Here is a 20,909-nt window from a genome sequence, read left to right on the forward strand (position 1 = left end):
TCAAAGGGTAGGGAGAAAAGTGACAGAGGGCTTGATGGTAGCCTTGGCTAGCTCCAGGGAGGGAAGCAGGACAAGGGAGCCAAGAGTTCTTTCTGGGGGAAGGATTTGCTGAGAGGCGGATCAGTGGGTGCTAGAATTGTAGTTTACGGTTGTGCTCCAAGGAAGGGTGCGCGAGAGAAAGGTTGGATGAGGAAGAGTGCAATTTGGGTTGGAAGAAAGAACCCTATCCTAGGTGCCAGATGGCACAGCAGGTAGTGAAGGGAATGGATGCACATGATGCAGCACCATAGAACCTTGGAGCATGTCATGAACAGCAGTTGTAATAGCAAACACGGGGAAAAGATGGCCAGCAGATGACCAGCTTTTTATAACCAAGAAAATGCCCAAAGGGGAGCATAGAAGCTATTGTCCGATGAATCACCAAGGACTTTTCGTTCCTATCTTGATGGCCTTTGATGGTCCACCCTACTGCTTCCTTTGGCAGAGGGTGTGGCAGGCAGTTCCTTCTTGTACAAGAGACCTGTCCCTTAATCACCATACAACTCTTGATTAAGTTTACCATGAGGTTGGTGGAAGAAGCCAAGGCTAAAGGCACGCTAACTTTTGTTTACTTCCAAGTCAGGAACGTCCAGGATGTGGCTTATTTACAGGTTCAAATCTGGTGATCCAGCAAGGTGTGGCCAGTCATGGCATCTTCACCTAAGCCAGCTAGAGTGGGAGGGTGCAACTGTTTTGCAGAAAACCCAAGTTTGACCTTGACCCCCATGGCCTGTGGGACCGAAGGCTTTCTCGCTCTCAGCCTAAGCAAAATGCCTTGAAACTGATCCAAGTCATGCTCAATGTGGCAATGGGCGCATGCCATGCCACATGTAAACAAAGATGTCACGGATAAACATATCAGGGAAAGCTTCCTCATCCCCTTTTCTGATGAAGAAACGGGGAAAAAGAGCAGAAGAGGACGTGTGGAAGAGAGAAGTGTCTCCTGTCTTTCACACTGTTCTTTTCCAGATGGCGTAAGTGGCTGACACACCACTGAATAAGGGAGGACAACATTTAGCATGCTACTGTAGGTGCCAAGGGGCCAGCCCTGGTTTTACCAGGGGATAAATGGGCTCATTGCCAATTGCAATTAATTTTTCACAGTTAGACCATCCTTCTTCAAAGAAGCTCGGTGGTGAATATATCAGCACCCCCTCCTTGTATCCTCACAAGAAACCCAGGAGGTAGACTAGACTGAAATAGAATAACTGACCCACCCCAAAGATCACCTAGTAAGCTTCATGGCCAAGCAGGGACTTGAACCTGGGTCCTCCAGGGTCAAGTCTTGCACTCTAAGCACTGCACCTCATGCATTTGTTAACATACATTGGCGAGGATGGCACATCAAGAAGCCAGAAGACTTTAGTCTTCATACCCAATTTAAATACACCAGTGGTTCTCATGCTTTTAGCGCCGGGACCCACTTTTTAGAATGAGAATCTGTCGGGACCCATGTCATGACTGGAAGTGACATCATCAAGCAGGTAAATTTTTGACAATCCTAGGCTGCAATCCTACGCACAGCTTCCCAAGAGTAAGCCCCATTGACTATCATTGTTAAAAGCATACACACAGTAGCCTGTTGAAAGTACAGATCTGTCACATTCCCCCAAATGCAGTCACATCCCATGGGAGCATCACATCTAATATATTAAAAATAAAATTTTGAAATTAATGGGGACCCACCTGAAATGGGCACATGACCCACCTAGTGGGTCCCAACCCACAAATTGAGAAACACTGAAATACATTATTCCACATATATGCAGGTGCACTTAAAATGCACCTTTTTAAAGGATTCATTTCATCACAAACTGGCTTTTTGCCCACAGATAAAATCATCAAGGATTACAGGATCTGTTGCATTATGTACTTTATTAGCCAAGGCGGGGGTGGGAAATAAATGTTTTGCTTTACAGCACTAGGACTTGCATTTGTAGGTCTCAAGACTGGGCATATGTTAACAACAGCACATTAAATAAAGTTGTACAAAGGAACAGCAGGGCAGTGTCATGTCTAAAAGGTTACAAGCCTGCAAGTTCAGCTGAACATGCTAAGTCATAAAAAAGAAGAAGGAGAAAAGGATGTTTGCACTATATTTTATACTTAATATCTTTATATATTAACTCTTTCAATCAGGACTGGTAAAATTAACCAAATTTTTGCTTATTTCTGCTTATTCAACTAGAAGAACAGCTCTAGTTAACATCCTAGGAATGGAAGGAGACCATGAAGGCCATCTAGTCCACCCCCCCTTCAGTGCACAAAATCCAGAGCTAGCACATCCCCCCCCCCAATAGATGGCTGACCAGTTTTTCTTGAAGCCCTCCAGTGTGGAAAAACCAGGTACCACACAAGCTGCTTTAGCTCCACTATCAAACTGCTCTCACATTAAGAAGGTTTTCCAAATGTTCAACCCAAAACACTCTCCTGTTACTTAAGCCCTATTCCTGTCCTTTGGGGCAGCAGAATCTAAACCATTCCCCTCTCCCATGCAACAGCCCTTCGGATATCTGAAAGGAGCATTAAAAGCTTGCAAACTTCTTTGGGAATTAATACCCAAAAGGAGCATAAGTCCCAAAACAGTTTGCAAGCTTTTTAAATACAAATACTGCCCTGTTGCGACTTTGGGTTTGTTCATCTTCCAAATGAATCAACCCAGCAATGTGGCTCTTCCCAGTACAAGGAAATAAACCTTACCTACAACAATGCAAGACCAAGTGACCACCAAAATCCAACACCATACACCTCGATCTCCAGATTGATGCCTGCCAGGTTTAACAATCTTTTCCTTTGGTGGAGAAAAATGATAATAATATTTTACTATTTTGCAAGAGACCAGAGTGAGATGCAAGGAGGAGATGCTGCAAAGGAACAGCAGGGCCTGAATTATTCCTTGCTGCATTTGCTTTCTTCTCTACCACCTTCTACATCCTTAAGCAACACTTACTCCTTCTCCCCAACTATGCACAGAACTAATACTGCTTGCAGAGGTAGCAGCTGTTCAAACTGATCCAGCCTTCTTTGTTTGATTGGGGGAAAGCCAAAGAGCTGCAAAGCCTGCTGGGAATGAGGTTTGGGTACTTTAGGCAACAAGGAGGAGCCCCACACTTTTAACCCTTTCCAGGACAAAGGTGTGAGGGAGAAGGTGTTCAACCCTTGCTGTGCCACAAGACTACTTTGAGCCCCTCTCCTGATTGGGGAGAGGGAAAGAACCTGGGCTTGCAGGGGAAGAGCTGTGTTAAGGCTGCAGCAGGACAAAGGGACCTTTACCTGCCTTGTAAAGACAAAGTAATTTATTTTGCCATCAGTTTTCTGAACATTGATGCATGAAATTGATACGTCATTGACGCATGAAATGAAATCCTCAATAGGCAGGTATATACACACCCACAGTGGAAAAGAGGCCAAGGGGCAGAAAAATGACCACTGAGCGAGGAGATAGGAAAGGCTACATCTCCTATGTGCACATGAGGAAATCTATGTGCGCAGGGATTCAACTCAAGTCACTTTACTACAGGGATAAGAATCTAATAGACAGGAGAAGGAATTTTTTAAAAATAATATTCTTCCAGGAAGCATAGACACTATTGTTGGATGAACTCACCAAGGATGGTTCTTTTGTGCCTTGATGGTCAGTCCCTACTTGGTGATGGTTCTGAACCCAGAGGAGGTTGTGTGGCAGGGGCCTCCTTGATTGCTCAAGACAGAGGCCTCTGCTGTAATGATCATTCAACTCTGGATTAACATTACAATGCATTTGGTGAGGGAAGCCACTTCTTTTATGTTCAACTTTACTACTCCCAAGACATGGCTGTGTTTACAGGTTCCAGCTTGCTGACCAGTTGAAGGGGAGGCCAGTCGGGCATTTTCCAAAAGGCAAGTCTTATCTTAAGCCACTCAGCAAGGCTGCAGTGGGATGTACTTCTGAGTATTCATGCACTGTAAAAATACCTTCATGTGCTAGGTTACTAGTGCATTCCTAGGTGATCTCAGCTTTTCAAATTTCAGCCCCAGTCCTCCATCCTCACCCTGTTTTTCACCCTATGAACAAGGGCTGCGATTTTTTAAGAACATAAGAACAGCTCTGCTGGATCGGGCCAAAGCCCCATCTAGTCCAGCTTCCTGCATCTCCCAGTGGCCCACCAAATGCATCAGGAACACACCAGACCACAAGATACCTTCATCCTGTTGCCACTTTCATGCACCTGGCCTTCTGAGGCAGCCTACTTCTAAAACAGGAGGTTGCACATACCCTTCATGGCTTGTAACCTGTGATGGACTTTTCCTCCAGAAATCTGTCCAATCCCCCTTTTAAAGGCATCTAGACCAGACACCAACACCACATCCTGCGGCAAGGAGTTCCACAGACTAATTACATGCTGGGTCAAGACATATTTTCTCTTGTCTGTTCTAACTCTCCCGACACTCCATTTTAGCATCTTGCAGAGCAGGCTGCTGGCTCTATTTCAGGCCCGCCATCTGAGATGGCTGCAGCCGCAGTGACCGGTTGTCCTGTGGCAGGGAATTCCACAGACTAATTACATGCTAGGTCAGGAAATGTTTTCTCTTGTCTGTTCTAACTCTCCCGACACTCCATTTTAGCATCGTGCAGAGCGGGCTGCTGACTATTTCAGTTCTGCCATCTAGGATGGCTGCAGCCGCAGTGACTGGTCATCCTGTGGCAGGGAGTTCCACAGACTAATTACATGCTGGGTCAAGAACTGCTGCTCTCCTGACATTCCATTTTAGCATCGTGTAGTGAACCATTTCAGGTCCGCCATCTGAGATGGCTGCAGCTGCAGTGAGTGGTCATCCTGTGGCAAGGAGTTCCACAGAACAGTGATGCGCATCCTTTGGTCTGTCCCAACTCTCCCAACACCCAGTTTGAGTGGCTGCCCCCCCCCCCCGGGAAAGCATGCATAGGACTGCAGCCTGAGTCCCAGGGCTGAGCTCTGAGCCTTGGGGTTCAGCCACATCAACAGTACTCTGGTCCTTTAAATGGGAACCGTAACCATGGAGACAGGTGGGCAGGCGCGCGCTCTCTTCCTTACCCCCCACCAAGTTTGCTGACGTCATCGGCGCGCACCGCCTAGCCAGTTCCCGCCGCGCGCTGTGGAAAGGCGGCCGGGGACGTCATACAAAGCGCGACGCTGGAGCGACGGTCGGGCGTTCTGAGGATGTGAGTCGCGGGAGAGGCGGTAATCCGTCGCCATCCGGCCTCGGTGGTGGGGCGGGGAGCCGGGGGGGCGATCTAGGGGGTCGGGAGGAGGCCCCCGGAGCCGGAGATGGGGTTATGGGGAGCGTTGTGGGGAGAAGTGTGGGCCGGAGCCGGTTAGGGGGCTCGCCTTGGCCGGGGTGGGGAGAGGCCTGGGCAGGCCTGAGGGGGAAGGCGCGCGCGCGTGCGTGGTGAGCTGACGCAAGGGTCCTTAGCTCCGCCCCTCTCGCCTGCCTCGCTCTGTGCTGGAGGTGAGCACCTGGATGCAGCTGCGCCCACTGAGAGGTCCCCTTCCCCGGGCTGTGCCCTGTCTTCCCAGCTACCTGTGGGCTGCCCCCCTCTTGTCCCAGCCAGCATGGGGCAGACTGACAGCCCAGCCCCAGCATGTCTACTCAGAAGTAAGCCCCATTATAGTCAGTGGGGCTTACTCCCAGGAAGGTGTGCATAGGGTGGCAGCCTCAGAGCCCACTACTATGCATGTCTACTCAGAAGCCCTATTATAGGCAATGGGACTTACTCCCAGGAGAGTGTGGATAGGATGGCAGCCTTGGAGCCCAATGCATGTCTGCTCAGAAGTAAGCCCCATTTTAGTTCAGCAAAAATGGAATGGATTTAGGACTTCTTTCCAGATACAAAGCACGAAGTATGAGAGAAAAGGTCCCTGCCCTGAAGAATTTACAATATATTGACACAGTTGGCAGAAGGGGGGGGAGAAGGTTGGAAGCAAAAGGGTAAATGGCTGCTTTGAATGCCCTTTGGGAAGAGAAAGCGGGATGTACATTTGTAAATAATAAATGGTAAGAACATGGAATGGATTCAGGGCTTCTTTTCATGTACAAAGCACAAAAACAGAGAGTAGCAGCCCCTGCCCTGAGGAATTTACAATCTGTGTATTGACAGAGGAGAAGAACTGGTGAGGACAAAGAATAAATGGGGAAAAAATGTGACTACTGTATTTTTAACATGGGTACTGGAGCTTAGTTACAGCAGGATGCTGGAACTACATGGTTGTGCCACAGAAAAAATATGACCACTCCCGTTTACCAGGCTTTGGACTGTGAGAAGAGCCCTCCGGGGTCATACTAAAGGGTATGTTCAGTCCAATGTCTTGTTGCCCACAGTGACTCCATCAACCCTTGTCCATAGGTCCCTCTCCCTTGAGCTGGCGTCTAGCAGTGCACGCCTTCTGAAATGGTTCTGCTTAACTGTCATGGCTAATAACAGTTGATAGACCTGTCCTCTCTGAATTTGTCTAATCTCCTCTTAAAGTCACCTGAGCCTGGGACCATTGCCACTGGCTTCAAATTCCACAAATCAGTAAGGCAGTGTGTGAAGGGAAACTCTCTGTTCTGATTATATTGCCAGTAGGTTTCAATGGCTGATCTTGGATTTTGGGTAATGTGATGGAATTTTGTGTACTGTACAATTTTTATAAGCCTCTATCATTCCCCCCCCCCATTTTTTTTCTTCCAAGCAAGATGCTCCAACCGCATGATGGTTTTGGCAACCCTTCACTTTTTTCCAGGAATTTGAGGATCCTTTTTGGGATGGGGCAAGTCAAAACTTTTACAGTGTTCCAAATATGACTGCAAGCATAGACTTATATAAGACATTATAGTACTAGCAGCCTTCTCTTCAGTTCCTTTCCCAGCAATTCCCCTTGACTGGGAATTCCCAGTCAATTCCCAGCAGCGGAATTGACATGTTTGCAGCTGCTGCACACTTGGTGGTGTTATTGAGCTAACAGTCAGCCCAGTCCTGTCCCCCAGCCGTGCCCAGGGCTCCAACATGCCAGAATGGTGACCGCTGGATCCTATGAGCTCCAGATTAGCGCTGGGAGTCTCCTCAAGGTAAGAGAGCATTTGTTCTCTTACCCCAGGTAATGCAGCTGCAGTGCTAATGGGTCTCCTCAGATCTGTGTCTGCCATTGGGTGCAGACACAAGGAGGCTTGTGTTTGGCTGTCCAGGCTGGGACAGAAGTTAGGATACGTGCCCCCCACCCAGGCCAGATACTCCCCGCCTTCCCCGTCCCAAAAATATTCCCCGCGAGCTTGTACTGGAGGAGCGCTGGCTGGCTGTCCATGTGGTCCTGAAGACCAGTGTCAGCTAGCCCTGGCCCAGTGCCTGCAACCCCTCCAGGTACCACAGGCATGGCTTATGGGATGTTTGTTACATCCGGCACTGGAACTCAGCGCTGGCACTAGGCCTGTTTAGGATTTGGCCTTAACTCTCTTTCCTTTCTCTTTTCCCAGCTGGGAAATTGGCACAAAACACAATGTGATGTACGTGGAGCTATCCCGTTAAATCTGTTGCTAGTCTGATAAGGGCCTGTTTCCAAAATTCAATTACACTGAGGGTGTTCTGTGATGTACTCTGTTCTTAAGTTTGGGCTAAACCTAGTATAGCGGTGTGTGCATTCTTTTCCCTCCCTTCTGAACTGTTTAGGCAGGTACAAATTAAGTTGTAGGCATTTATTAAGACAAATTTGTTAAGGTTTACCCAAATCTGTTCAAAAGTTTGGAGGGAAAGCACACTTGTTTGTAAGGGTTTTGGTATATTATATACAGCTTTAGAGAGAAGCTTGAATGCTTCAGCATGAATCTTGGATTGCTGTCCATGTTTCCATCCATGAAATTAGGATAATGGTAAATGGCAACATGCAGTCTGCCCTTAGTTTGCATGTGTAAAGTATATTTGATTGTGCAGTGCCTGCTGAGTTGCCTGGGGCCTAGCAGTGCACAGGGACTGAAGTACAAGCATTAACAGCAACCCCCCCAAGGTTGCCATAAGTCTGAGTCACCAGCAAGCTGTTTGCATGTAATTAGAAATAGGAAGAATATTTCCTTGGATCTGCCCACTTTGCTGTTCTTTTGAATTAGGCTGAAACAGCTGCTGGGCAAACTATACAGAAACCTTTGAGCCCAACTTCTGTGTGCCCCCTGAGGACTAGGATGTTTTAACAAGCTCTTGTCCTCGTTGTTGCATTTCTCAGTTATGATATGAAATTAGCCCCCATGTGAATGGATCTGCAATTGCTGTACCACAAAGTAAGTGCAGAAAACGAGAAACGATCAAGAGAGTAGAGATTATTGATTAGCACAATCTCTGTCCTGTTCTTGCTGAGAATCTCAAATTCTGCTTTCATTGCAACTGTGACCAGTATCTCATTGCTCAGTCTGTACTTATAAAGAAAGCAGAACTTTGAAGATGTAGGAGATAGGTAAACATGGTGATGCCGCCTTACCTGGTAGTGGGAATTTGGAAAATTCCAACAGGTCTGGTGTATCAGGGTCTGGTGGGGATGTTGGGTATTTAAGGACAAGGTACTAAGAAACGACTAGAGCAGAGGTCTTCAACAAGTGGGTCAGGGCTCAGAAGGCCACTAGCTAACAGGTTGAGCACCTGTGGGAGGGTCTCAGGTTGGGTAGGGATTTCTGTCTGGAACTCTGGAGAGCTTCTACCGGTGGGTGTTGACAGTGCTGAGCTACATAGACCAGTGATCTGATTCAGCCTGCAGCAGCTTCCTATGTGCGGTCTGCAGCCCACTACGCTAAGTGGATGGCAGCCCAACTTCAGATGGGCCACAGCTGTACTGCCACTGTCATTCTGGTTTGTTATGATCTTCACAATTTGAACAATAGCCAGAGCAGATCCCACTGGCAGGGAGTGTTTTGGCTGAGCCCTTTCAATTTTCAGCGGGACTCTTTGGTCTCCTACTCATCCTCCTGCTTTTCTCTGCCATGGCACTCCCTGTTCTCTCTGCCCTGCCTCTCATTGCTTCCTCTTTCCCTCCCTCCCCCTTGGAAAGTTGAATGGCAGTTTCCACTGCCACTAATGCCACCATTAGCTCCTTATCTTGATTGGCCTGGAATGAAACAAAGGGGCAGCATGACAGCCATTTGGCCGCCATGCTGTTCTCTCAGTTGCTAGGCCTGATGTTACAGGTTGGAGTTTGAGGTGAGTACCTGCTCATGACAAGTTGAAGACCACTGCTCCAGAATCTCGACTTGAAATTGCTTTGTGCTTTTCCACTGCTTCACTAATGCACCCTGCACAGGTGGTTGAGCAGATTCTTACTGTTTCTCCAGTGGGGAATTGGTTTTAATGGCCACACAACAATGTGGTAACGACAACGCTTTGCATGCACAATGTCTTGGTAGCTGATGCCTTTTCTTGTGAAGCAGGTTTCTTCTGCCTATTATAATTAATTGTCTCTCACCCCTTTTTATCTTGTCATTAGGCTGCTCTTTGGAGTTTATTGCGCTCGCTTAGGGATCGTTTCTCAGAATCAAGGAGTTAGACGTAAGCTTTCAGATAAGTGAGGCCCCCCGCAGTGCCGCTTTTGGACTCAGAAGGGGAAATGGAGCTATCAGGAATGAAAAAGAAGAGTTTGCTAGGCATCAAGGAAAATAATAGAAAGTCCGGCACTAGGTAATAATTGTCTGACTTCTCAAGGCCTAACCCCCTTTGGGGGACTGTGCAGTCTGCCAGGGCTCTCCCAGTGAGCATGAAGGATTAGGAATGCATATTCCCCCCCCCCCTTTTTCCATAACTGCCATATGTCTTGCACCATTAGCTTTCTTTTGTGAAGCTGCTCCATAGTGTAAAATGCTGGGAATTTGTGGCTAGCGTTGTGCCCCTGTAGCAGTGGCTGTGGTTGCTGTGGCTGATTATTGCATTTGGAAGGCGTTGACGCTTTGAAACCTGGTTCTCTGAAGGGCTCCATCGCCTACCAAACGCAAGGACCGGACAGAAGAAAAATCTAAAGACAGGTCCAAGGACAAGCCGTCGACAAAGGAGTCAAGTGAAAAGGATCGTGGCCGCGACAAAACTCGCAAAAGGCGCAGTGCATCCAGCGGTAGCAGTAGCACCAGGTAAGCCGAGCCCCTGTCCCAATTTCTGGAGCTAGTTAGGAATGCCTGGAACTCTGCAGAGCACCAAAGAGGCTGCCTCCGTGGGGCTTGGCACCTTTCCCATCAGCCAGCCCAAGATGCCATTTGCAGCTCCTTCCTCTCCTAAATGCCTAGTTAGAATTACTATGTTTTTTATTGGAAGTTGCTTTGGGAGCCTGTCCTTACTGAAAAGCAGAGTACAAGTAATGTCTGGGATCAAGGCTGCAGTCCTATAAAACTTGGCTGGAAGTAAGCCCTAACAACCACAGTGGGTCTTACTTCCAAGTAGAAATGTATAGATCTATTAACCGAATCATTAATAATAGAACCGTCCTGTTAAGCGGTTCTAAGACTTGTCAGCGCTGAAGACAGAAGCTTCCCAGGGATGTATGACTGAATGTTGGAATAGAAAGGTTGTGGTTTAATCCAGGGCCAGCTCTTGTGTAAGGACATGTTGGAAGCAGGTCTCATTTGGCGCTAGTCTCTTTTTAGATTTAAGTTGGAGGTTTCCATGGGGTTGTTCACAGTTCCGCTTGGCAATTTATTAAAAGTGTTCTCTCTAATCTTGGGGGAAGTGGCTTATTATTGGTTAGCGTAAGACACTGTCCTCACCATTGTTGTGTGTTTTGTGAATCGCCATGGAACGATGCTTGCTTCCATCCACCCACGGAATCCATTTTGACATTTTTCCACCAGGTCTCGCTCTAGTTCCACATCCAGTTCAGGATCGAGCTCCAGCACGGGCTCCAGCAGCGGCTCCAGTTCCTCCTCTGCCTCAAGCCGCTCCGGGAGCTCTAGCACTTCTCGCAGCTCCAGCTCCAGCAGCTCCTCAGGCTCCCCAAGCCCATCTCGGCGTAGGCATGACAACAGGAGGCGTTCCCGTTCAAAGTGTGTTTGGGTTACTTGGGTGGCTTGCTGGGGAGGTGGGGTGTGGCTAAGAGGTGGTTTATAGTCTGAGCAGTTTGTACTTTGCAGCGGTCACTCCACAACTTGGTGCTTGTCCCTTGGACAAGTTATTGCCGATTGTCCTGAGCTTTCAGGTTGATTCTAGGAAGCTGTCCCACCTTGCATGCTTTGTTTTATCTCCTTTGGCCTTGATACGCATTTCCCGGAAGAATTACTAGAAGCAAAGAGCTGGGCCTGGACCAGGACCTGAAGTGGTGTATCAGATACCACCCTCCTAAGCCCAATTGCCGCCTCCACTGCTATTCTAGAGACATTCTAACTCACAGCTCTGCTCCCCGCCCCCCACATCTCCTCTTCTGTTTCATTCTTTTCCTATTTTGAATTCAGGAGGAGGTGAAGTGGTGGAGGCTGGTGGATGGAGCAGGTGCCCCTCACTAACTTGCCTGAGATGGGCCTCGTGGATGGGCTCACTTCATGTCCTCTGACTGGGGGGAGAGAGAATAATTGAAACATTTAGGACTTTTGGAAATTCCGACTGAAGCCAGTGAAGTTCAAAATCATTCACAGGAAACTCAGTTGTAACCTAACAGACCACAACTTGCCCTAAATACTGAGATTTTACTCTGCTAAATTCCTTGGTCTGCATAGAATTCAGATGTGCATCCAACTGGTCTCCTACATCCTCTGGAAATCTGCTGAACAAAATTCTTAGGCAGACTTGAACATGGAGGTCATGCACCTCAGTCTGTTTGGTGTCCCTTTCCAAAGGTGGTGTTGGTGTTTGGTGTTGTTTCTGCGCCTTTTAAAACTGAGATGAGGCATGTGAGTTAATGGGTTTGGTTTAAGGAGATGCCCTGTCTGGTGTTATGAATGCCAAGGGCTTTAGATTAATTGGGTGGTTTTGCAGAAGTTTGGGAAAGAGCCTTCTGAGCTTGGGGAAAGCTTCTCCAAAAGCTTGGGGAAAGAGCTGTACCTGGCCTTCTCCATCTGTGCGTTTTTGATAAGGCTGATAAGTCTTGTGGTCCAGATATGCTGACTGGCATGGCAGCCTCATATGCTGCAAGCTGCCTTTCTTGAATTGGATATCTGTCCAATGAGCAAAATATGGTGCCCCATTTCTTTGTTAGTTGCCTTTATGGCTTCTCTTCAGGAGTTGCAGTTTGCGAAAAGGATGCTTGTGAGTGGAAAGTCTCTAAGCAAAAATATCCCAAAGCTGCACTGAAATGAAATAGGTGATCCTGAACCATCACTTGCTTGATTCTTTCCTGCTATTGTTATGTGCCAGTGAGTTATTTAATTTATTTGTTTTTCAGAGGTCAGCAGATTCACCAAGCTGTGCTAAATGTTCAAGCTTCTTGTTTTTTTATGGCATTCTGGCTTGCAAGTTTCTTATGTGGGGCTCCTGGTTCCAGCCAAGGGCCAGGTCAGCTTCGCCAGCCCCAGATTCTTCTAGGCAACCCACTAGCTCCTGTCTTGAAAGTTGTTGATTGTCTTGTATTGTAGATTTGCTTGTTAGAAAACCATGATGTATCTTGGAGTATTTTTGACTAGGTCTAAGCCGCCCAAGAGGGATGAAAAGGAACGGAAGAGACGTAGTCCATCACCCAAGCCTACTAAAGTCCACATTGGCAGACTCACTAGAAATGTTACCAAGGTACTAACTGCCATTTTCTGTTGCTTTCTGAGTGAAGGCAAGACCGGGTTCAAAGCTGATATTTAACATGTGGAGCTTAATTTTGTGAACTAATGTATGGATTTGGCTGATGTCCGTACACCCCCCAGATTCCGTGCCCCATCTAAATCTAGTTAATGGCGTTCACGTTTTTCTGCCCGTTTTCTCCTGCTTCCCCTCACTTAGAAGACCAAAGATGGTGGGAAATTGACACGTTCATTAAAGGGGGGTGCTTTCTATTACAGGATCACGTCATGGAAATATTTTCTACTTATGGGAAGATTAATATGATTGATATGCCAGTTGACAGACTCAATCCACACCTCTCCAAGGGCTATGCCTATGTAGAATTTGAGAGCCCAGGTGATGCAGAGAAGGCACTGAAGCACATGGATGGAGGTATGCGTCAAAACTGTAGAGCTGAATTTGGCATTCAGTGGGCCCCCCCTCTTAAATACAGGTTTGTAACCATCTTGTCAGTGGAGGATTGGTTGGTGGGGCCTCCTGTGACCCAACCAGTCTCACCCACACAGTACCTTGAAAAAGGCCTTTGTTACCTAAGGAATAGACCCATGGTTCTTGGGAACTCAGTGCAGAAGCATAGCACTGCATTGTCCAGATAGAGGGTGCGTCTGTGGGAATGGAGGATTCTTTAGCCATTCTTATCCAAAGACTTCGGAGGTAGACCTTTCTCATCCAAAGACTCAGATGGTAGCAGTTTGTCAAAACAGAACTGATCTTTGTCCTAGAAAAGTTCACAGAGCCAAACTGGATGCTTGTGAATGATTATTGTATGTGGAGGAGAACTTGCACACCACAAGATCTTGTTCTGCCCCTCCCCATTCCCCTAGCCTCTCTTACCTAGCTGCTTGGCAACTGTTCTGCAGCTCCAATCTGTGCGTGTTATTTTCTGTTGTTTAGAATCTCCAAAACGATGAGGAGGTCTAGAAGTTTTTTGTTTTGTTGGATACGGAAATCCCTGCTGTTAACTCTTCTGCTTTTGTGATCTTTATCAGGGCAAATTGATGGTCAGGAAATCACTGCCACAGCCGTCTTGACGCCTCAACCAAGGCGGGCTCCTAGGCCCCCTCCAAGGAGGATGTTGCCACCTCCGCCCATGTGGCGTAGGTCACCACCTCGCATGAGGAGAAGGTGAGTTGTCTTATTAACAGGGCTGTGTAGGCTAAAGAGAACTGTCACTGTTGTTGACGACTGCAGCGTTCTCATCATTGCTTTCATTGGTGGAGGTATTCGGAGGGTGCATGTGTAATTTGTCACTGTGAAATAGAAGAATCCTGTTGAAGAGCAGTTCTTTGTGCATAATTGGGTACCACAAGATGTAGTGATGGCCATTAGTATATACGGTTTTAAAAGGGGACTGGGCCCATTCATGGCAGATATGTCCATCACTGGCTACTTGTCATGATGGTTGCATGATACCTCTGCCTTTAAATACCAGCTGCAGGGAAGCATTAGCAGGGGACTAGGATGTCTTCATCATCTGCTTTTGGGTAACAGGAGTCTAGGCTAGGCTAGATGAGCCTTTGGCCCAATCTGGCAGATCTGCTCTTACATAAAGGTCTCAACTTCCATGGTTAAAAATATACTTCTAAATTGTTTTCTGATGTTGCTGCATCCCTTGAGCATGTAGATTGACAACAGTTTTTAAATGGGCGCACAGTTGCACTAGGAAGGCTTCCTCCTACTTTACTAGGAAAGGGTCTTCTTTTCCTGCTTCCAGATTTGGGTTTGCATTCAAGGGCACCACCTTTTCAATTTTTCTTTGGCATTCTGGCTTTAAGCTTCATGCTTTTCTGCGCCCAAGTTTAAATGTGTGTTTTGTCTGCAGCAGGACACCCAATTTCAAAATCCTGCAATGCTGTTTTCTGGAACAGGAAACTAGCACTGTTTTATTAAGCCTGTGGTTGTTAGGGAAAGTGACAGTAGTATTGTGGAAGATGGGTTTTGACATCAGCCCCCTGGGTGCGCATGTGTGTAGGGCAGTATTCTTGCACATCTGTGAAGAGTTTGTCTTTGGGAATATAGGAATTCTGAACATGTAGGCAAGCTAAAAAGGTGTTCATGTGGGTTCAGTTGTTCTGCACAGCACTTTAGATTTAGAAATTAAGCCCCCTGTGGCTTGGCTTACAGTCCAAGAATAGACACAAAGGAGACAATTAAGGCAGGGGAGGGAAGTGGATGCAGGGAAAGCTGGGCAGGATATGAAGTTTATCATGTTCTTGTGTGGGCTTAGTTACTGTGTCGTTGTCGTTTGGGGACTGGAGGTTGAGCTAAAGGCTTCAGGAACGCCTGCATTGCATGCCAGAAGTCTCTGGTTCTGTCCCTGGCATCTCTAGGCGGGGCTGGGAATGACCCCCCATATGAAGCCTTATTAACAGGGCTGTGTAGGCTAAAGAGAGCAGGAGAACTACTGCCAGTCAGTGTAGAAAATACTGAACTAAAGGGACCAGTGTTCTGACTTTATATGAGACAGCTTCCTATGTTCGCAGAAAAGGTGGGGTGCAAAGAGGGATTTGAAGGAAACGGGAAGTGGCATCACAGAAGCATTGCGGGGGGCATGTCTGCATGCAAGGGGCAACAAGGGAGAAAGGGCAAATGGTGTTAAGGGAGAAAGGGTGTTAATGTTGCACACAAAGCCATCTCTTTTTCCCAATAAAGCTCTGTTCTTTCTCCCTACCTGCTATTTCCGTGCAGGTCTAGGTCTCCCAGGCGTAGGTCTCCTGTCCGCAGGCGGTCAAGATCCAGATCTCCGGGCCGAAGACGTCACCGCAGTCGCTCCAGTTCAAACTCTTCCCGATAGAACACAAGACTTGACCACCACTTCAAATGCTTTTTGTTAATTGATCTTAACTTAAAATCCCACCCACCTTTAACATTTTACCTTTTTAAAATAAAGGAATGGGAAAGAAGCAGAAAGAAGGCTAAGAAGAAAACTGGTAACCGAGGGTTGGGCATCTTGGCCTCTGGTGGGATTTAGACTTTCTCAATAAGGGATACCATTGTTTTGATGTGATGTCTGTCCTCTTGAGTCCCACGAGCTGTTGCTCAAAGTACTGTAAGGTTTAGGAGGCATAACAAATGCCGGAATGTCCCTTTCCTTCCACCCCTGGCAAATTTTGATATAAATCTTTGTTTTGTTCCTTTCTGCCAAATTTGTTCTTGCCTATGGGGGATGTAGGGTGCTCAGAACTCCTTTGACTTATTGAACATACCCATTAAAGTTATTTGGCAAGGACAGAGAAAAGCTTCTGGTCATCCTGTATGACCTACGATTTACTGTGCATTTAAACCAACCCAAGAATTTGGGTTTAAAAAAATTTCCTTGTGAGGCCCCCCTTCCTTTGCCAAACGTTTTTGATACAGATTTCACAGGCTTCTGGACCGATGTAAATGCTTTTGCTTTTAGAAAATGGAGTTGAAATGAAATGATTTCTCTCATCCTGTCCTCAATGGATGGTAATTTTGAGACAGACCAAGTGGAGTAACGTAACTTTGGTTTGCTTAAAGGCAGGGGGTTTTCAGCTTTCTGTACAGTCATTACTATAAAGTTTGATTTTTGTATAACTTTGTAGCATCTCATAGTCACGTTTTGTTTGTACTTTATAGAATGAGTGAATATACCGATAAGGTTCAGTGAATATACCGATAAGGTTCAGTGAATGTGTGGATTCTTTTGTCCTCTGGAAGTCTTGTGGGTATCTTCAGGTTTGTGGGTTGGTTTGTTAAAATTGGATCAGTTTAACCCTGCAGTGATTTGGGTTTACTGAGAGTCAACTGCTGCTGAAGAGGAAAACGGTGGCATTAAAATATTTACTGTTCAGCTAATCAATAAAATCGTACATGCCTGAGGTCTTGCTCTGTCTTCATCAAGGATACATCAGGCAGATTTCACATGCCTGTTCCTTCCAGGACTGAATGTATTCAGAATGGCATTGGGAATTGCCTGTAATGTGTCTCTGGATAAAATAAGGGCTTTAAATGTTGAATATTTGAAGAACCACCTTTCTGGAATAGATCAGGCGTGGGCAAACTTTCAACTTCAGGGATCCTGGATCTTTAACATTTGTGTAGGAGAGAGAATTTCAGCAGGTACAGCTTATCTGGGAGGTTGTTAAAGGTCCAGGTGAATGATGTTGCTCCCAGGTGAATGGTGCCACCCCTGGCCATGACATCACTCCCCAGTTAATGATGTCACTTCTGGTGGGTCCCGACGAGACTGTCATTCTAAAAAGTGGGTCCTGGTTCTAATGAGTGTGAGAACCTGTCAGGGGAGGGGAGGGGCTTGTCCTCTACTGCCTCCAATAGCCACAGGCAGGGTGAGAGTGAGCAGGGAGTCTTGCCACCTCTTGGCCCCCCTGCAGGCTGACAGGGGTGGGCCAGGCCCCCCCCCACTCCCTCCAGAGCTCTCCCCAGTCACTGCCCAGGGCCTGCCGGGCTCCTGCTCTCCCCATGGGCCCCATCAGGCCCTTCTCAAGGGTGCTTTTTGGGGGCTACTGTCCCTTTAAGAGCCAGCTGGGGGCGGAACTGGTGAGTTGCCCGGATGCAAAGCCTGTGGGGGTGTGTGTGTGGAATCGGTGCCTGAGGAGCTAGAGCTGGCGTCAGCGAAAGAGGGGGAGACTAATCATAGAGAGGGAGGAGGAAATGCCTAGAGCGACCCGCACCCTCAACTTCGCAAACGGGCCGTTCTGGCGTTTCGCCTCGCTATGACTCAGAGTTCCATCCGGTGTTGCGCCGGAAGTAGGTGCTGAGGTCTACGGCAGGCCGGAGGTGCCATGTGCAGCTGGAAGCGTTGCCTGTAAGGCTGCGAGCAGAGAGGAGGCACCGGTGAGTGCGGGGGGGGGGGCGTGTGGCCCAGTGGGCGGAGCTGGCTTGGCACCTGGTGCAGCTCTGGCTTCCCGGGTGGGGGGCTGCCAGGGCTGCTGCCAGTCAGGCCAGGTGGGCCCCTGCTGGGCTCCCTATGCCACTCTCCATGCTTACCTGGGAGTAGGCCCATTGACTTTAATGGGCTTGCTGTGAGGCTGCCATCCACCCCACACTTACCTGGGAGTAAGCCCCACTGACTAGGAGGGGAATTACTTCTGAGTAGAGCCAAGTATGGGCTGGGGCTCCAAGCCTGCACACTTACCTGGGAGTAAGCCCCACTGACTCTAATGGGACTTGCTTCTGAGTAGACAGGCACAGGATTAAACCTGAGGATGCCACTTTAGAGTGTGAGACTGAGGACTCACTGCCAGTCCTCCCCTTCTCCCAGGACCTGATCTGCCCCATCACCCCTCACCCCACCTGCCCACCTCCCTCAGCCTCTTGTGTCTTCACAACAACCCTGCAAGGTAGCAGCCTGATGAGCTGTGTGGCCAGACAGCAAGAAGACGCTGCGCAGTGTTATACCAAGAACTCAGTCTTGAGAAGGCAGGACCAGAACTGGATGGGATCCCAGCCCTTCCTTGCCCAGGCTCTGAAAGGCTGCCACAACCCCCAGGATGAGGCTTCAAGAGGTTTCAGGACCCATTGGGGTCCTGCCCCACAGGTTGAAGAGCACTGTTGTCAAAGACCGCCCTGAAACTCCGGAGTGGCAGCAGGAAGCAGATGCTTGTCTTGTGTGCTCCTCGAGGCATCTGCTGGGCCACTGTGAGATGTAGCAGGCTGGACTAGACCTTTTGGCCTGATCCAGCAGGGCTCTTCTTATGTTCTTATATACATCCTGTGGCAAGGAGTTCCACAGACTAATTACGCTTCTCACTCTGCAAGGGAGGACACCAGGATGCAGGTGCCTTGTTGTCTTGTGTGCTCCTGGAGGCATCTCCTGGGCCACTGTGAGATGTAGCAGGCTGGACTAGATGGTCCTTTGGCCTGATCCAGCAGGGCTCTTCCTAGCTGAACCTTTGCCAGTCAGTGTTGGTAATGCTGAACCAGATAGCCCCTTGGTCTGACTTTGTAGGCAGCAGCATCCATTTCTCTTCCAGCAGTTCTCAGTGTTTGTGTTCTTGAAGTCTTGTGTTCTTGTGCTGACTGCCCAGCCTCATACTGTGGGATCGAGTCTGCGTTCCTTCAGGGGATAATCGTGACCAGCTGTGCCCTCACCAATCTCTGTAACATTACCAAATTCAATACTTGTTGTTTTCCAGCAGTGACGGAGAGACATGGACAGCGATGTGCATCAAGTTTGTCATACTGTACAAGAAGCCCTCTGCACCCTCACTTCTTCCAGAGATGGCGTCCAGCTCTCTGAGGCTCTTGGAAAAGTCAAGAGCTACTTGAGTGGAACTGCAAATCCACCCTCCGCGAAAGAGAAGGAAGAGTTTACTCGTGGTCATTTCACTGCCTTTCTTCAGGGCCTTATCAGAAACTTGAGTCCAGGCTGGCAGGAGCAGTTCCAGTCTGACAAGGAGAAGGAACTGTGGGATAGCTTTTTCTTGGAAGGACCAGCAGACCAATCCTTCCTGGTCCTCCTGGACTCCATAATTTCTACAGAGTAAGGCTGGCTTCTGTGCTGTGCTTTCTAGTGTGAGAATGGGGATGAAGTGCTCCTGCTTTACATGGAGGAGGCTCCAGGTTCCATTTCTGACATTGTCTTCAGGTAGGGAAGACCCTTCTCTGAAATCCTGGAAAGCCATTTCCAGTCAGGGTAGGCAGTACTGAGCTAGGTTGACCAGCGACTGACTCGGGGCCCAATCCTATCCAATTTTCTGGGGCTGGTGTGGTGGTGCCAATGGGTCATGTGCTGCATCCTTTGGTGGGGAGGCAGTCACAGAGGCCTCCTCAAGGTAAGGGAATATTTGAACCCTTACCTTGGGGCTGCATTGGTGCTGGAAAGTTGGATAGGATTGGGCACTCAGTAGGCAAAATCTTGTGTCTTAGAATGATGCAGGTTGTTCAGGATTCCTGCTATCTCTTTCTCATCATCTTCATCGTCATCATCTGCCTTTATTGGCATATGTATCTCTTTCTAGTGTCCCAGTTAATTAAGATTCAAAAGCCTATTGTGATTGTGACTGATGAAAAAGAATTGCGTACATGCTGGAGGAATAGGCCTGGTAGCCAAGATAGCCAAAAGCTGAACCTCTGTGTTGAGAGACCATTTGTTCCTAATGACCAGATGTTGAGGGTGGCTTTTGGAACATGGTTGTGGCATCTGTCTGGCTGCTACTGATAAACAGAATGGTAAACTGGGCAGACTGTTGATCTAGGACAGCAGTCTCCAAGCTGGCCCACGGTGTGCTGGGATCTTCGTCCTGGGCCTGTTAGTGGTGGCCCCTTGCCATTCCACCCTGTAGCCTCTTCTCTTTGAGCCTGATTGTGGCGGACACTCTTGCCAGACAGCTGCTTCTGCTGCCAATCGCTCCAGAAGACTCTGAGCCCCACTTTCCCAGGGGGAGTGGTTGTCCTGTGCGAGTGCCTGCGCGATTAGGCAAAGTGAAGAGGCTGCAGGGTGGAACAGTGAAGCACTGCTGTGCAGCACCCAAACTGAGTTTTTGGCGTACCAGATCTGGTCCGTGGGCTGGAGTTTGGAAGTCCCTGATCTAGGTCATCAGTGAGGTTTCTGGATGCTCTCAGAATAATGACAAAAATCTTGAGGGTACCTGTATACATGTGGGGGGGGGCGATTAATTTGTACTTCCATCTGCATACCCTCATGCCTTATCCAATGTCACTTGGCTTTCAAGTGCCTGTTTCTGTGTTAGTCCTGAGTGGACAGGACTCAAAACATGTTTTGATTTTGTCGGCCCATCTGCTAATGTTACAATCATGATTGGCTGGTTTATTTAGGAACCAAATAAGGAACCTTATTTAGGAACTTTGTGCTTCAGGCAACTGTCTCCTAGAGCAGGGGTGTCCAAAGTTTTTGGCAGGAGGGCCACATCGTCTCTCTGACACTGTGTTGGGGGCTGGGGAAAAAAAGAATTAATTTACATTTAAAATTTGAATAAATTTACATAAATGAATATATTAAAGATGAACTTATATGAATGAATGAAGGTCCTGCAATAGCTCAAGGCTTATAAAAGGCCTTGCACAAAGCAAGACTGGCCTTTCCTTTGCTGCCGCTGCTGTATCACAGATGTGAAACAGCAAGAAGTGGAGGAAGCCCTCATCCCACAGCTCACGTGACAGGTCAAACAGTTGCCCTCACGCTGAGAGCAGTTGCGTCAGGCCAGTGTGG

General features: G+C 48.0%; 3 protein-coding genes across 9 annotated transcripts in view; 2 read left to right on the top strand and 1 right to left on the bottom strand.

Annotated features, from left to right (window-relative positions):
- The window catches only part of LOC136663727 (uncharacterized), a 17,478-nt gene extending 12,064 nt beyond the window's left edge, over positions 1-5,414 (bottom strand). The window contains exon 1 of one of the 3 annotated variants that reach the window (XM_066640611.1): positions 5,094-5,414. The gene's annotated coding sequence lies outside the window, so the exon portion shown is untranslated. Of the gene's footprint in view, positions 1-2,739; positions 2,827-2,989; positions 3,021-5,093 lie in introns of those variants that run through there. The other 2 variants (XM_066640612.1, XM_066640610.1) reach the window with 2 other exon arrangements.
- RNPS1 (RNA binding protein with serine rich domain 1) lies at positions 5,119-16,596 on the top strand. 3 transcript variants are annotated; one of them, XM_066640614.1, is made up of 8 exons: positions 5,119-5,221; positions 9,498-9,688; positions 9,976-10,131; positions 10,846-11,037; positions 12,607-12,709; positions 12,973-13,126; positions 13,744-13,879; positions 15,443-16,596. In XM_066640614.1, exons 2-8 carry the CDS (start codon positions 9,618-9,620, stop codon positions 15,546-15,548), a joined length of 918 nt encoding a protein of 305 aa, XP_066496711.1. In that variant the 5' UTR covers positions 5,119-5,221; positions 9,498-9,617; the 3' UTR covers positions 15,549-16,596. The 3 variants fall into 3 exon arrangements, with proteins under 3 accessions (XP_066496711.1, XP_066496713.1, XP_066496712.1); XM_066640615.1 differs by having other exon boundaries at positions 5,215-5,240; XM_066640616.1 differs by lacking the exon at positions 9,498-9,688 and having other exon boundaries at positions 5,125-5,221.
- A 746-nt stretch (positions 16,597-17,342) lies between these two features.
- TELO2 (telomere maintenance 2) overlaps positions 17,343-20,909 on the top strand; it is a 28,564-nt gene continuing 24,997 nt past the window's right edge. The window contains exons 1-2 of one of the 3 annotated variants that reach the window (XM_066640451.1): positions 17,343-17,572; positions 18,874-19,220. In XM_066640451.1, coding sequence (XP_066496548.1) covers positions 18,889-19,220 — 332 coding nt within the window. In that variant the 5' untranslated portion in view covers positions 17,343-17,572; positions 18,874-18,888. The other 2 variants (XM_066640452.1, XM_066640453.1) reach the window with 2 other exon arrangements.

The sequence above is a fragment of the Tiliqua scincoides genome, chromosome 13, assembly GCF_035046505.1.
Source record: "Tiliqua scincoides isolate rTilSci1 chromosome 13, rTilSci1.hap2, whole genome shotgun sequence".
Taxonomy (NCBI): domain Eukaryota; kingdom Metazoa; phylum Chordata; class Lepidosauria; order Squamata; family Scincidae; genus Tiliqua; species Tiliqua scincoides.